The sequence below is a fragment of the Ochotona curzoniae genome, unplaced genomic scaffold, assembly GCF_017591425.1.
Source record: "Ochotona curzoniae isolate NIBS_2020 unplaced genomic scaffold, NIBS_Ocur_1.0 contig_64, whole genome shotgun sequence".
In the NCBI taxonomy this organism is placed as follows: Eukaryota; Metazoa; Chordata; class Mammalia; order Lagomorpha; family Ochotonidae; genus Ochotona; species Ochotona curzoniae.
Genome location: NW_024466502.1, coordinates 9,879,042 through 9,895,976, shown reverse-complemented (window position 1 = coordinate 9,895,976; position 16,935 = coordinate 9,879,042). Strand labels below are relative to the sequence as shown.

The following is a 16,935-nucleotide window of genomic DNA, read 5'->3' as shown; positions in this document are numbered from 1 at the left end:
CGAATAATTAGGAGGCTTGTCATCAACAGCAGGAGACCACCCATCATGTAATTCAGCTGTCTGCACTTTTTCACAATCCTTAACTCCTGATCTAGATCTTTCTGATTTTAAAAGATCTTCTTTCTCTTTTGTTAAATTCTCCTGATCATTTTTATGATACTTTATATTATCTTCAGGACGAACACTTTCTGCTGAGCCATAAATAGAGCCTGATCCTTCCTTTTTCCGTCTAATCAAAGGAGTATGCTCCTGGGGTGGAGCAGTCGGGGAAGATGGGGCATACGCATCTGTCCCCGTATCTAAAGCTTGTCTCACTATCGTCCAGAGACCATGCGCTGAGGGAGGCATGGCAGCCGCCCCATGGTTCTGAAACCACCTCTTCATGTCATTCCCTACCTGATCCCATGTTCGTAAATCCAGAGTTCCTTCCTCTGGGAACCAGGGACTAATTGTCCGTATAAACCGTAAGAATTCTGAAAGCTGCTTTTTGCTAACCTTTACTCCTTTCTTTTGTAAAATATGCTTAATAATATCAGCGTACAGGCTTCTGTCGCTGGATGCGCTCTGTCCCATTTTAACTCTATAGTAACAGAGGGTACAAAACTTCTCAAGAAACGTTCTGACTATTCACCCCTCCTAACCTGACCTTTTGTCAGGGGGCCTGCAGCACCCTGGGTGAAGTCCTATCCACGCCGAAAAGAGAAAGAAAAGACTTACCTTCGTCGAGCCCCACGTTGGGCGCCACTTGCCGGAGTCCAGCTCCAGCTGAGTTCGGAACTCGCGAAGGGTGCGTGGATGAGGCGCAAAGAGGAAAGAAAGAGACGGACCACTAGGACTTCATGATCATAATGGACAATGCGGGAAAGCTGTCCGCTTTATTTATACAAAATCAGTCAAATTCTGGCTCAGACTTTTTACGTCATGAACAAATGGATATTTCTAAGGATAATTCTGCCATTAGTTTTACTTAGAAACAATAGAAGTTCCTGCTAGGATTCTTATCCTACAACTCAATCTTGTATCACAAAGAAAAGGAGAACTTAAAGGTCAAGGAAAGAATGAAAGCCTAAATACAGGTCCCTAGATTAGCATAGGTTCAATGGGGACAGTTAAGATAATAGGAATGACAAAAGGCCCCATTTGCAAGACATTGACCTCCAAGTTCAGGCTGAGCAAAAGGTTAACCTCGCAGTAGCAAATGTCAGGATGGATTAGAATTCTTCCGCAGGGCGGTCCAGTGTCCATGCAAAAGAAGGTGGAGTTGCATTCAGGTGGTTGTAGAGATATCCGCTGGATGGGCCCTGCCGGTCAGCGGGAAGTTCCTCGCGGCCCTGCCTGCAATGGAACACTCTTCACCCCCGTCATGTCCCCCACATCTACTACACGGACCCCAGCAAAGACCCACCATGCATTCTTCTGCAGTGGCTGCCCCATTTTATAGGTTGTGCTGTGATTTTGAGCAGAATTACTTAAGGAGGAAAACTCACAAACTTTGTTAGAGATGTTGCAGAGGAGGGAGGAGAGAATTCCTCTTAAAGGGGCAGCTGGGAACTCTGTCATGCCCTGACTGCCTGTGACGCTGTCTGTGAAGCAGCACTTAGCCCTGCATACGTGTGACGTGCGGGTGGCTCTGCTCCATTACCTAAAAGAAACGGGATTGCTTCCATACCAGCTGTAGGCATTTTAAACCCTGGCTGCTGGGGACAGCAAGTCTGCAGAGCCCATTACGGTGACATCTACCCATGAAACTGTCATAGAACGAGTGCTTTTAAGTCCTTATGAATACCTGCTAGTGATGCAGTTCCTGGATCTCCTCACATCCCTGAATGTGGGCAGTATCCACAGGAGAGTCTGTAGACTGGCGGGTCTCTATTTTACCAGTGCTTTGAGATGCCACAAAGCCACCACTCAATGCTAAGCTGGCATTGCCCTGTAAATTTTCTCCAAGCCGCCAAAGTCACTTTCTGTAAACGTTTGTATTAACAAATAGGTTTTCCAGGAAATCTTATTTTTGAGTGTAGTCATCTCTGCTTGTTCACCAGGCAAGTTGGCTACTGAGCCTGTCCCCAGCAAGGTGTGGCAGCGTTGGCATACAAGTGAGGCGTGGGCTCTGGCCCGCCTTCATTCTGTAGCCAAGAGACACGCGGGAGTAGGTTCTCCAAGACTCAGCTCTGTCACTCAGGGCCCTGGGCTCGCTGTCAACCCTCCCTCTCCGCTCCTACATTGGTTTAAAACCCGGTCCATAAAGAAACCCATTGTCCGTTGGGGGTGTTCTACTTGTTTAGCTTTCCAGGGTGAGCTGTGGAGTCTCTTTTCCCGGGCTTCGTAAACCGAGATGAAGTTATCAGAGCCCCTTAGTTCCAGGAATTCTTTGGGAAACCCAACTGCCTGCCAGCTGGTCAGATACTGGGTGGTTCCTGTTTGTCACAAACAGGCCATGTCGAGTTGTGAGAGCAAAGGCTTGTGAGACTAGAATGAGGTCTGACCTTTTCCCCCCTCCACTCAAATTCTGTGCTATGCAAATTCTGCCACAACTTGTAAGCTGTTGACCCCTTTCTAGAATATTACTGTGCATTCCTAAAGTCTTTACGGAAAGCCCCACAATAGGTAGCTGGGCACCCATTAAATGTGTAATTCTTTGCAGACTAGAGGGAAACTTGGAACCCTCTAGGACCGGGGCCTAGTAAGGATCAGCTCATTGTCTGTTGGAAACAGGAAAAATGGCTCCAAGGAAAGGCTGAGCAGCCATCCATGCTGCACTGCTAGGTGCTCAAGCAGGAGCAAGGGCAGTGGGTGGGGAGAGGGACTTCCCGCCCAGTCACCGCCATCATTTCAAGTGCAATGTGTCTGCATGAGCCTTGAACCAGGCGTTCGAGGGCCAGATGAGCCTGACGTGCTGCGTGGAGAATATGCTCCCATCTGGTGCTTCGTGAGCACCCTGACTTAAGAGCGAGTGTGAGAGGACACCGGGGCAGCTGTGAGAGAGGAAGAAAAGGTACTGCCTTGTCACACACAAGCTGCTGTGGGGTCACTGGCTGCACTGGGACAGGCTGGGATGTGGCTGTTCATCACGGAGCTTCATCACCTGCCAGCGTCACTGGCAGCTGTCTCCTGGGTCACCAGCAGGCTCCCCCTACTTCTCAGAGAGGAGGTCCAAGTAGAGATGCTGTAACTGAAATTGACCATGACTTTGAAACGTTTTCTTGAGATGTTTGATCTAAAAGGTGGAGTCATTTTACTCTAATGTCATTAGCCAGCCAGCAAGTGGAGAGACCGAGGCTGTTTATGAATGTGTTAGATTCTAAGATATGATAGTTCTTTCCCTTAAACATTGAGTGCATAGAAAACAAATGGAAATGCTTGATTCCTGCAAACTCTGATTCAGTGCCCAGTGCTTTGCCAGGCACAAGAAGTGTACACATGACTAAATGGGCCAAAACTTTATGAGAGACAACAGCCATGGGTGATCAGCTCTATCAAATACAGCAGAACAAGTGGCTTTCCTTAACTTGTTCACATCAGCAACACTGGCTCAACTCTAGGGCTGGGGATGCAGGGATCAGCCACAAAGTGCCTCTCCCCCCCGCACCTCAGGACGGGCGTGGTCGAGAAGAGATTCCACACCGGATGTTGCAAGAACTGCGAGAAGAAAGCTGTCAGTGGGAGGCGTAGCGGGCAGGGTTTCACCTGGCACAGAAAAGGCCAGGGGTTGGGGGCAAAAAGAGCATGTCCACAGCACACAGGAACGCAGCTTTTGTTCATGCTTACCCTAACTGGAAGCTATCCCATGCTATCCCTCCGTTGGTTAGTGGATAAGCAGCCTGGCACACACAGGCAGGGAGGGCCCTGTTATCCAGCAGTGGAAGGCATGCACTGGGAAGGCACCTCCTTCCCCCAGAATGAGACAGGAACATGGCACGCAGACAGATGGGCCCGTTGGAAACAGCTCCACTCTGCGTGGTTCCTGTGAGATGACACCCTAGAAGGGGAGAGCCATAAAGTCGGTCACTTCCACAGGGATGGGGAGAAGCTGGCAGAAACCCTCGTGTTTGGGATGACAGCAGAGGCCACCGCGGGGTGGGCAGGCAGGTGCTCTCGGTGGCCTGGCTGCAGCCGCTCAGCAAGCGCTGCAGAACCCGAGGCAAAGGGGCCAGGGTGCGTTCCAGAGGGTGTAACTTTGTCGTTTGTGTTTGCAGCAAAGGGCTCCGGGGAAAGTGCTGTTGGATGCAGTCTGCAATCACCTCAACCTCGTGGAAGGCGACTATTTTGGCCTGGAGTTTCCTGATCACAAGAAAATCACGGTAGGAGATACTGCATCGTACACTGCCCTTTTACCGTCTGTTCATGTGGACAACAGAGTAATTGGTGCTTTTCCACTCGAGATGACCTCATTGATAGTTTTTCTAGGAGGAATGATTGGTGCCCATGGTCTGTCAGTTCAACCCCACTAACGTGCAGCCTGGAAGGCAGCAAGCGCTGACTCAAGTGCTTGGATTCTGGAGGGAGTTTTGGGCTCCGACCTGGCCCAGTCTCAGCTATTGTGGGCATTTGGGGCATGAAATAGGAGTTGGGCACGTACTCTGCCTGTTCCTCCCTCTTCCAAATAAAATGAAAAAGAATTGGTTAAGTTTAAAATAGATGCCAGCAGGTGTTTGCCCTGGGGCCCGTGAAGAGTCAAGAGTAAGACTGTCTCACTCCCCTGGAGCTCTGAGCTGGGCCTAGAACACTGCTTTGAAGACACTGGTCCGGGCTGGGGGTGGGTATTGGAAAGGGGCAGGTCCAGAGCTGGAGGACAGAGGGGTCCTTCCCCCGAGCTGCCCCCAAGTACAGCCTCGTGACCCGCTCTGTGGTCTGTTTGATGCCCATGAAAGGACCAGTTGTGTGTTCCCATCTGCTTCCTCCCTCCAAGAATTGTCAGTTTCAGGTCTGTAGAGGAAGTCCCTGCCTCACTGATTCTCAGGGAGGGTTTCTGATAGAGCACAAACCCACTTCTACAACTTGAGTCATTTCTTCCACGCCTGGGTCCCCAATCATGACATGTGAACTAAAGTGACAAGAGGTAGCCCAGTAGCTCAAGCGTTTGCTGCTGGGACAGGGGAAAGGTTTTGATCTGATTGCTGGCTTAGAAGACCCAGCAAGCCAGTGGTGGTATTTGCACTGAGCAGTGAAGGATGGCGTGTAGTCAGATTCTGAACACCATTTCTGGTATGGCTTTACCAATCCGCAAATGGCTCAGCTAGGATTTGAACCACGCTCTTTGGATCCCAGGTTCAGCCATCTCTATTCACGATGAGTGCTTCTCTTTAGCTGGGATTTAGAAACCTGTTGGTCTTCTGGGGTACCTCCGGGGCTGGATTTTTTCCAAGTTGCTGTCAGGCCTAATTTTCATGATTTCCTTTGCAGTATGGTTAAGGCTGTGCTGAGCTACAAAGTGAAGAAAACGCCACTCTTGATGACTGAAAGATTGATTGATTGGTTTTAGACAGATTTACACAAAGGAGAGACAGAAAAATCTTTCATCCCCAAGTGCCCACGGTGACCGAAGTTGAGCCAATCCAAAGCCAGGAACTAGGGGTTTCCAGGTCTCCCATGTGGGTCCAGGGTCCAAGGCCTTAAGCCATCCTCTACTGCTTTCCCAGGCCACGAACAGGGAACTGGAAGGGAAGTGGGGCAGCTGGGATAAAAACCAGTCCCTGTACTGGATCCCTGTGCATGTAAGGCAAGGACTTTAACCGTTAGTCCACCTCGCTGGGCCCCTCCTGATAACTTAAAGAAATAGATATTTGCTGCATTTAATACCAGTGACAAAGTGCACAATTAATAACAATTTGCAGTCTTTCACCTGAATCTTTATTTACCATGTGCTGGAATGTTCTAGGTCCTGTGGAGTTAGAGTGAGTGTGACCCTCCCTCCATGGATTAGGGTATATTGTACCCTCACTCACAGAATTCCAACCTTAGAGACCGTCTCCTGAATTTTAAGAATAGGATGTTTTGCTGAATAGGGTGTGGGGTGGGCCGGGCTGCAACGTATACCAGCTCATACAAGGCCAAATGGAAGGCCAGACTACACCAAGCACTAGACTAAAACCCAGTGGCATGTATGAGAACTGGGTCTGGGAATGGATCAAGTGGAGGAACTTGGGAAACTCCCCTGGTGAGTCATAGTTCCCGCTGGTGAACATGTGGTCCAGACCTGGGGGTCGGACAAGCTAGACAAAGTAGCTCCAACAGCTGGCTAATGTGTGAATTGGTAATGGAACAGGGTAGATCAGGTAGGACTGAGCAAACCTTAGCCCACAAGCGAAGCTAGAAACCAGGATGGAGCACAGGTCATGCCGAGCTAGGCTCTTGTGCCTACTGGTCTGTGTGAGCCAAGGATGCTAAGCCACAGTGTCTAAGGCAGAGGTCTGGACAGGTGAGGAGAGGCTGAGCTAAGCTGAGTCAGAGCAACCACTAGTATGCGCGTGATCTATGGCTGGGAGCAGGGCCGGTTGGGGAGCTAAGGGGACACCCTGGCTGGGATGCTTCTGGGCAGTGTTGTCCTTTTTGCCAGTGGTGGACTGTAGCCAGAGCCAGGGCCCTACACCACCAGCTGTTTCACATCAGCCAGTCAGGGCACACAGCTTTACCTTACCAAGCCTCAATTATCCCATGTGCAAAATGGGAACAATGGTGCCCATTTGGGGGTTCTTTTTTTAAAGGACCAATTATGTTAATATGAGGATACTTCACAAAATTGTGGGGGATGAAAATGATCAATTTGTTGTGATGCAAAATTGTTTTGAAATCTGTATATTTAAGCAGTTAAACCACTGCTTGCCATACCAGCATCCCATTTGAATGTGCTGTCTGCTTCACTTCTCATTCAGCTCCCTGCTAGTGTCTGGGAAAGCAGCAAAGGACGACCCAGATACTTGGGCCCCTGCACCCCTGTGGGAGGCTCAGATGGCCCTCAGAGGGGAGGTTCCGGGCCCAGGCATTAGTGTGGCCCAGCCTTGGCTGTTGTGGCCATTTGGCACTGAAAATCTCTGTTGCTCTTGACCCCTCATGCATGGTTTCATCCTCTCTGCGCAACTCAGCCTTTCAAATAGTTTTTATTTGGAAGCAGAGAAAGCTCATGGAAAAACCATGGTTTCAACAACTATGTATTTCAAAATGTTAGCACCAAGATTAATTTACCTAATAATTCTATTCTCCGGGAACTCTTCAAAGGACCCCTGTAGATACTTGCGCAGGTGTAACCCCATGTCTGGGACCCCGGAAAGCGTTCAGAAGGCATCAATTCTGAAACTAAAGAATAAATTAATTTAGGTGCAAAAAAGTTTGAGCTCTTTATGTACAAGGTGGGGGAGGGTCTTCTTCCAATGCCCTTCATCTTTATCATTTGCCATTGTTACTTTTTAAGTTGGCAAAACCAGCATGACATGTGCTGCTTCAACAGTGTTTAGGTGCCCAGCATGGTCGCATGAGCTGTATTCACACATTGTCCAGTGGATCCATCGAGCTTTTTCATCTGGTGAAACAAAAACCCTCCACCCTCTGGACAGCAGCACCCCGCCCCACTCCCACTGCCTCTGGCAGCCACTCTTCTACTTTCTAAGAATTTGCCTACTTCAGACTCGCCCCTCCATGGAAGGCGGTGCCATTGTGTTTCAGCGTGATTTGCTCAATGTTCATCTGTGTTGTAGGGCATGACGCAGCTGCTGCCCTTTCTAAATGCTGAGTAACATGTGCATCCTGTGCACCAGCTGTGTGTTCTGTGTGCGTTCGTCTTTGAGGGGCATAGGCAGCTTGCACCTGTTGGCCTTGCTGGATCATGTTCTGCGCATGGCTGTGCTGTCACTGTTCTTTTTTAAACATAAGTTGAGGATCTCTAATTTGAACATCTGAAACCTAACATTGCTCTAAAATGACTTTTTGAGCACCAGTATGATGCCACTAGTTGAAAATTGCTTTGTGTGTAAAATTATTTAACGTATAAGATTACCTTTAGGCTATATGAATAAGCACATGTGAAAACTCAGAATGAATTTTGTATTTGGACTTGAATCACACTTGGGGCCCATCCTTAAGACATATTATTATGTGTCATTACACACAAATCCTCACATCCCAAATCCTCTGAATCAGTCCCAAGAATGAGGATAAAGGATGCTCAGCCTGTAGTGGTGCTGCGAGTGGCCTTTTGCCAGGCTGCATTTGGGAGGTTGTGCCAGGCACCTGCTGGGTCCAGAGAAAGCGTAGTTGGTCTCAAAGTACCAAATGTAGGGCTGTGGCAACTAGTTTTGTCCATTTCTCCACGTGTAATTCATGCGAGAGCAGTTGTTTTCCAAAGTCCGTGGAATGCAGATCTGGCTGCTTGTCCACGGGGTGCAGCTCTGAGAAGTTGGTGAATCCGGCGCTGGGGCCCTGCACCACTACACCCGGCCAGGCCCCCCTCTCCGTAAGGATGCCGGGAAGGTGAGGAGAGGGGCACCACCTGCTGCAAGCGGAGGCGTTTCTCAAGGTTGCAAATAAGTCCGCGATCACGAGTAAATAATCAGCTATGCGCTGCCCATGATTAGGTTCAGCCCACGGCTGGTCAGTTCCTACCCTTGATTGCTGTGTTTATTTCCAAGTGCCGGTTGTGGTGTTTGTAGGGCCACGCAGCCGTCCCCATGTGGTCACCCCACGGAGCAGAGGAGTACCTCCTCAGCGTGTCCTGGATTCGGCTGCTGTAACAGGAGCATGTTAACTCGAGCAATCCAGACCGTGTGCTCAAGGTGCCAGCTGATCGGAATAGGGAGCTGAGGGCTGTGGGAGCCCAGGCAACCCAGAGTTGCTCCAGGCCAGGGGTGCCAGTGCAGGAAGCTCACTAGGGCTTCTTTCCCAACCATAGCAGTTCGCTGAAAGTGGATGCAGAAGCCCAGGGCTGTGTTCAGGAACCCTGCGGACAGTGTGGTCCATGGCCGCCTCCACCACGCAGGACGGACCAGCCATGGCAGGGTGGACACAGCCAAGTGTGGTTGGGTTCAAGTGAAGTGGGCACAGGAATATGGATTTTGTATGGAACTCAGCGAGCGGGATGAACTGGGAATCGTCAGTACCTCCCTCCCCCCTCCAAATCTAATGCAAAAGCCAAGCTTTGTCTCTGAGCTGCACCAGAGCAGGCTGCGGACCTGGTATCACGTGCAGGGCAGGGTTTGCCGGGCTCTGTTTTATGATATTCCTCTGACATGGATACATATATTTTTTAAGATTTATTTACTTTTATTAGAAAGTCAGATATACAGAGAGGAAGATCTTCCATCCGATGATGATTCAATCCCCAAGTGAGCGATCTATAGCTCAGACTAAGACATGGGTCTCTGTAGGAGAGAACTCGTGCTTTCTGTGGTGTAACAGGTGTGAAACCCATAGCTAGTTTTCTTTCTTAAAGTTTTATTTATTTGAAAGGCAGAGCTAGAGAGAGAGAATGGAGAGACCTTGCTTCCTCTGGCTCGCTCCCCAGTGGCCGCGACAGCCAGGCCTGGGTCAGGCCGCGAGCTTCTGCCTGGTGAGCACGGACAAAGAGCCCAGGCGCCTTTGCAGGCACACCAGCAGATAGCTGGATCAGAAGTGGAGCAACTGGCCCAGCTCCCTGCTAGTGGGATGCAGGCACTGCCAGCAGTGCTTTCGCTGCCACAGTGCAGACCACTATGTAGTTTGGTTTTTTTTTTTTTTTTTATTCCACACATTTTCCATGAACTTAAAACCACTACAGATGGGCCCAGTGCAGTAGTCTAGTAGCTGAAGTCCTCACCTTGCATGCACTGCAATCCCAGAATGGTGCCAGTTTGTGTCCTGGCTGCTCCACTTCCCATCCAGCTCCCTGCTTGTGGCTTGAGGAAAGTAGTAGAGGACGGCCCAAAGCCTTGGGACCCTGCACCCGCGTGGGAGACCTGGAAGAAGATTCTGGTTTTGTTGTCTCTGGGAAAGTGAGTCAGCAGATGGAAGATCTGTCTCTCCTTCTCTGTAAATATGACTTTGCAATTTAACAAAGCACTGCAGAGTTGCCTGAATGAGACCGATCTTGAACCCTGAAGTTTGCTCCACCTTGTGGGCCATGAATTTCCGTCTAGATGTTTGCGTTGTGTTTTAAGAGCTGGTCAGGTTCTTTTTTTTTTTTTTTTTCTTTTTATAAGGATTTATTTTATTTTTGTTGGAAAGGCAGATACACAGATAGGAGAGACAGAGAGGAAGATCTTCCATCCGATGATTCACTCCCCAGGCAGCTACAACGGCTGGAGCTGACCTAATCCGAAGCCAGGAGCCTCTTCCAGGTCTCCCACGTGGGTGCAGGGTCCCAAAGCTTTGGGCCGTCCTCAACTGCTTTCCCGGGCCACAGCTGGATGGGAAGCGGGGCTGCCGGGATTAGAACTGGCGCCCCATATGGGACCCCGGGCGTGCAAGGCGAGGACCTTAGCCACTGCGCCATCGCGCCGGGCCCATGGGCAGGTTCTTAACATCCTTTATTTTGCACTGTATTTGTGAAATTGGACCTGTTTTCCAAGGCTGTCATGAGGACTCATTCAGATACTGCACAGTAGTGGGCCCAATAGAGCTCCTGGCACCGACACACCTAACTCCAAAGCCCTTGTCATCAGCCCACCCATTTGCAGTGAAAGCAGCAATCCTGGCCTGATTCAGATCATTCAGTGATTCAAATCATAAATAAATACTGATAAACACCAAGGCACAGATAAAGAAAACTGGCATCTTATGCGTCTTGTAGAAGCTTCCATGCCAGTGCCTAGCAGACTCTCAGGGGCATGAGTTCGCAGGAACCGCATCTGTGGGAAGGCAAGTGTCCTCACTGGTGGCCCCCCAGATTACCTGCCAAGCCCCCTCCTGCCCCCTTCTGACCTCACCTCTTCCTGGGGCTCTAGCCGAGGACACCCGAGGCCAGAAGGCACTGCCGAAGAACGTGGTCTCCATGGAGAGTGGGCAGCAACATACTGGAGCCACCTTGATGTCTCGTAGGCACAGTGCTGTGTGGTAGGGAGCCCTCCAGAGATGCTTCGCTCCCTTGAAGCTGAGCAGCCTAGAGAGCACAGGTGGCCCTGACAGTGCGGCCGTGGGTGGCACTCCAGTTCTGAAGCTGGGAAGGAAAATGCTTGCTGCTTTGCTTCGGTGTGGATGGGGGAGGCTTCGTTTTTTACAGCACTTGTCGGTTTATAGATCTTTTCAGCAGGAAGTAGGGCCCATGCCTGCATGCCGCTCTGCTCCCACCCCCACTCACACGCAGCGATGGCCACATGCTGCATGGTGTCGGCTCTATGTGCAGTTGATGGAGCGAACTTGATGTTGACACGCAGACCCCAGCCACCTCATTGCTCCTAACCCAAGTCCCACAGCCTGTGATCTTTCCATAATTGCTGTATTTCTGGTGGCTGGTACCTGGGGCCTTGCTGACTGAGCAGACACTGCCCCTCCCAGGGCTGGTCAGTACTTGGAGATCACCTCCTCTGGCCCCTGCTCTGGGGTTCTCACACCCCCCAGCAGACAACTTTCCCTGCCTTGGTTGTCCTGGGGCCCACTACTCACCTGCAGATGCCCCCAAATTCCAGAGTCCCGGAAATGACAACCCAGCCGGTCCTCACCCTGCTGTCCCATTAGAGCATGAGAAAGACCCTCCCTCTGCTGCCCGCCCACCCACCTGAGTGCCACCTGTGCCCTGCATGGCATGAGCCCCTCCCTGGGAGCTGTGAGTGACAGACCACCTGCACAGAGGTCACAACTCCTCATCTGTGGGCTTCTCCACACCTGAGCATGATAACACCTACAGCAGCATGGCAAAGGGAGGGACGAGAGAATGGGTTTCTAGAATTGAGTCCTGAGAAATTGGTGGTGGCAGTTGACGTATACCTGTAGGGTCAAAACCAGAACTCATGGATGTCATGCATGTGAAGCCAGGTTTGGAAGTAAGCCCTGGGTCCCAAAGCATGGGGCAGGTGGAGACCTGCACTGTCTGGGGCAGAATCAGAGGGAGGGAACGCAGCCATGGATGAACCAGACACAGGACTCTGAAGGACCACAGGACACTTGCAGGAAGTCCACGGGGACAACGGGAGAGGAGGGAAGGGCTGGTGGGCTGGAGCAGGCCAAAACAAGGTCACCTCCCAGGGTACACTGGGGAACAGCCCAGCATGAGCCGAGGCAGGGCACAGCGCAGGATGAGGCTGGTGTCAAGTCAGTTACTACCAGCAGATGTGCAGTTGTAACAGACAGATAAAGCATACAGGGAGTTACAGAATAGGGAACTCTGGAGGAAGGACCCAGAGGAGGGACCTCATGCTGGGATATGGGATATAAATGGCTTGTTCTACCTGGCCCAGGCTTGCCTGTTCATCAGCACCTGATGGTTTTCACTGCCCTTCTGGGTCCAAGTCCATCTCATGTGTGGCCAGAGCCGGAAATTTCCCACAGAAGCAACTTTCACATATGAACAGTTATCAGAAGAAAGTATATCAAGGCCATAACAAGATACATATGGTGTTCTTAGTGATTGTTTGAAAGGCAAAGAGCAAAATTGTTTTTCCACCCCTGGGTCCTTGCTTCAAATGAATGCAGTAGCAAGGCGGGGCCAGGCTGAAGCCACGAACCAGAAACTACCTCTGAGTGTCGCGCAGGGGTGGCAGGGCCCTGGGGGTTTGAGCCCTCACCTGTGTCTGCCATGGTGCCCACTGACAGGAAGTCTGGCTCAGTCACAGAGCTGGGGCTTCAACCCCAACGCCAATGTGGGGTTTGGCATCCGAGGCATCATCATAACTGTTGTCCCAGAAGCCTGTCTCTGTCACGACACCTTTCCACCAGAAGCCTGACAGCTGCAGGGGGAGCTCTGGAGCCAGCACGTTTAAGGATCCGGCTGCCCGGTGCAGCAGCAGAGGGCGAGGAGTGTGGCACACAGCACTGAGTGCCCACCAGTTGGTAAGGTTTGGTTTTACCAGATGGCGTATCTTTATATGCCAGAGTTAAATTCTTGTTAAAAACAATTAGCTATATATGTTATAAGGATCTTTGGTTGATGGCTTTCCCTTGCTGCGCACCTGCTGCCGTGTGGAACTTTCTGGAGTTGGGACTTAGTGATGTGATCACAGTGCCCCATCCCCCACCCCTCCCAGGACATGGAAGCATGGGTGGAGAGAAAAAATTTCAAGAGATAATAAGATGATCATGCGGCCTTCGGGGTGGCCTTTAGCCCGTGTGACCGTGTCCTTCAATAAGAGGTTATTTGGACACCCATCCACCCCAGGACTGCCGGCACCCAAAGGAGAGGCTGGTGTAGGACGGGACACCATGAGCAGCCAGCTGCGAGTCCTGGAGGAAGGGCTCACCGGAACCAAAGCTGCAAGCCTTCCCGCTGTGAGGGAATGGGTGTCTGGACTCTGGACCGTGCAGCAGCCTTAGCCAGCCGCTGCAGTCAGCCGTAAGTCCTGGCGGAGGTGCCTTGACTCAGGGAGCCTCAGTCCCATGGAGAAACCTGAGGTTCCCGGAGGTGCCTTTGCTATAACCAGGCCCCTTTCCAGCCCCGCCCTGTGCAGGGGTAGGGCACACATCTCATTTGGGGAAACACAGGGCTCTCGCCGCCCTGTCACTTGGTAGGGCCCATGGCTGTTAGAGCTCCTCCGACAGGCTGGCGGCGGCCTGTCTTCCGTCCCCAGGCCACATGCCATCGAACCGCATGCACACTTGGCTCAAAGTGGTGCTTGTACTTGACGTTTTCCATCCAAGTGCCAGAAACAGACGAAGGATGTTTGAAAACAGTTTGCGAAATTTTGGCAGATCCATCGGCAATGAGTAGTGGATTGGTCCGGGTGGTTTTGCAGGAGTTGAAGCAGATTCTGTGGCTGCAGTGGTGACAGTGACAGATCTTGGTGATGGGGCCTCTGCCACAGTTTTATATAATACTGGTTTGGTATCATCACAGAAAAAACCTTCTGTCTGGGGCTCTCAGAGCCAGCCACGTTGTACAGCTTACAAGGGCCCAGCCAGAAACATGCATGCACACACACCTCCCCCCCCACCACCACCACACCCCACTGCAGATGAAGTATTCCTCTGCCTCAGAACAGCCAGGGACAGGCCTTTGGCACACATCCCTACAGCCAGGAGATTACCAAGTTACTGGAGTAGCCCGTTCCATGCTGCCGTGCTGCAGCCTGGTGATTCTAATAAAGGCCCTAGACCGGGCCCTCCCTCTGAGGACTCGTGCCCCTCTGGCTCCTGACCACCTGCTGCTTCCCTGTGTGGCCCTTTGGGACGTGTATGCAAGGGGCGACCTGTGAGGGCATCATCCGGGCCTTTCTGCATCTCTCCCTGTCTTCCCTCGGAAGGGATCACAAAGCACTCCACTCTCCTTCACTGCTCCTGTCTCAGCTGCTCCTTGCTCGGCTGGGAGTGGTCTTTGGAATCTGTGACACCTGTCTGCCTGCCCTGCTTTGCTGTAAGCTCCTGGAAGCAAGAACTTGGATTCTTCTTTGCTTCTACACTCCTGAAGGCTTGGCGCGAGGATGCGGTAATCCTTTGTGGAGTGAATAAAGGAGATTGAAGAATTGGGCTTTGAGGGCAGCTTTGGAGAGCTGTCTCTGCAGCCAGGATCTCTTATCAGTATCGGGTGGAGACACCTTTGTGTCTTTCTGCCTTTGAGTTCTTGGGAGGACCCAAGTTCCACTCACAGATGGTCCTTGTTCCCCTGCTGGCTAAGGCTCTGTTGGTGCGCAGGGCTACGGGGATGACTGGTCACACCCTTTTCCTCTTGCAAGGGGGAAGAGGGAGAAATGGAGAGTCTGTTAGACTCAGATGCATTTCAGAAGGATGATGAGAGAACAGTAAACTGATTTGAAAATCTAACATGTTCCTGTGATGACTCAGTGCTTATTGAAGGTTATTTGCATGATATTGAGAAGATGGAAGAAATTGGTCACCTAGTGTCCAGCCTCTCAGACATATCACCCCAACATTCATCAGAAACAGGCTTTTTTTTCCCTTAAAGCTTTATTTATTTTTATTGGAAAGTCAGATATACAGAAAGGAGGAGAGACAGGAAAATCTTCCATGTGATTGTTCACTCTCCAAGAGGCTGCAATAGCCAGAGCTGAGCCGATCTGAAGCCAGGAGCCTGAAGCCTTCTCTGGGTCTCCCACATGGGTGCAGGGTCCAAGGCTTTGGGCCGTCCTCGACTGCTTTCCCAGGTCACAAGCAGGCAGCTGGATGGGAAGTGGGCTGCCAGTATTAGAACCGGTGCCCGTATGGGATCTCGGCGCGTTCAAGGTGAGGCCCAGAAAGTTTTTCATGCCTGTGTGGAAATGAGTCGTACCAGGCTCTGTCATTTTATTTTGCTTGATGTAGGCGATTGCAGAATTTTTTTTGACTATTACAAAAGTGTTGAACAACCCTTGTACATACATCTTGCCATGCATAATAGAGTCATCAGCTAGAGTGGAAGGTTTTAGACCAGGACTTCTTAAAGACTCTAGGAGAGTTGTACCAGTTCATGGGCCTGCGCAATGGCTCAGTTGGCTAATCCTCTACCTGCAAACTCTGGGATCCCATATTGGTGTTGTTCATGTCCCAGCTGCTCCACTTCCCATCCAGTTCCCTGCTTGTGGGCTGGGAAAGCAACAGAGGACGGCCCAAAGCCTTGGGACCCTGCACCCGCGTGGGAGACTCGGAGAAAGCTCAGTTGCAGCTGTTGTGGCCATTTGGGGAGTGAATCGTGGATAGAAGATCTGTCTCTCCTCTGTAAATCTGCCTCTCTAATAAGGGAAATCCCAGGCCCTATGGAATTGTATCATAAAATGATAATAAATAAAAGAAAAAGAAAAAATTAAAAAAATAGAAGAGTTGTCAGTTCATCGGTCTCAGTTGAGTGCCACAGTGCCCACTCCCCTGGCACGCAGCCAGCTTTGGGGATTACAAAATAGTGAAGTGTGTCACTGTGCCTAACGACAAGTGCCATTAGTGGAACTGGCATTTTACGGTTGGGGTTTGCATTTCCGGTGCAGGTCACCCCTGGACTGAAGCATCTTCCTGTCCGTGAATTACCTGTGTTTGGTGGCGTCGTTTCTTACATCGTTGCTTCTTGTTTTGCACGTTTACTTATAAAACCCTCTTTATTTGAGCATGGTCGCCTTGTTTTGTTACATATGCAAATATGACCTTCCCACGAAGCCTTTTATCAAAGACCAAAGGGCAAGGGCACTTAAGGGGAAAATGCGGTAAAAGGAACAATATTGTTAGCATATACTTTTTTTTTTATTGATGTATTTGAAAGGTGGAGTGATGGATTTCCCGTCAGCTGGTTCACTCCCTAAGTAGATACGGTGGCCTGGGCTGGACCAGCCCAAAGCTAGGAACCTGGAACAACACCTGGTTCTCTTACATGGCTAGTGGGGTCTGATGCTCGGCTGGGTGCATCAGCAAGGAGCTGGATCAGAAGCTGAGCAGCCAGGACTCTAACTGGTGCTCATGTATGACACCAGTGTTGCGGGTGGAGGCTTGGCTCACTGTACCGCAACACCAGCCCTTAGCTTATGCTTTAGTATGAAGTGTGGTGGCATTCTGTCTTATTTGAATATGTTGCCCCTCGAATTGCATGCCAAAGAGTGTGAGCTGAGTGTGTGGCTGTGGAGGAAGTTGGACTTGCAATCGGTCCTAGCGCTTCGTTCTGTCACCTCAGGTCTGGTGCAAATGACTTAGCCTCTGCACACGCAGGTTCTCTCCTGCAGAGGCAGGCCCCTTCCAGCCTTGTTCTGGGAGGGGAGCAGCTTGGCGCTAGTGTGGGGTGCAGAGGCCACTCTCTGTCAGCACTTGCTCCTGCAAGATGTGCTCCTTGTGTAGTCAACTTCATTTCAGTAAGCAGCATACCTGTTTCACTCAGTGTGTAGCCTGCCAAATTATTCATTAAAAGCA

General features: G+C 50.8%; 1 protein-coding gene across 1 annotated transcript in view; it reads left to right on the top strand.

The window, feature by feature from the left end:
* Nucleotides 1–16,935, top strand: part of FARP1 (FERM, ARH/RhoGEF and pleckstrin domain protein 1) — a 155,464-nt gene that overhangs the window by 83,864 nt on the left and 54,665 nt on the right. The window contains exon 2 of the mRNA XM_040991195.1: nucleotides 4,197–4,301. Within this exon, the coding sequence (XP_040847129.1) occupies nucleotides 4,197–4,301 (105 nt within the window). The remainder of the gene's footprint in view (nucleotides 1–4,196; nucleotides 4,302–16,935) is intronic.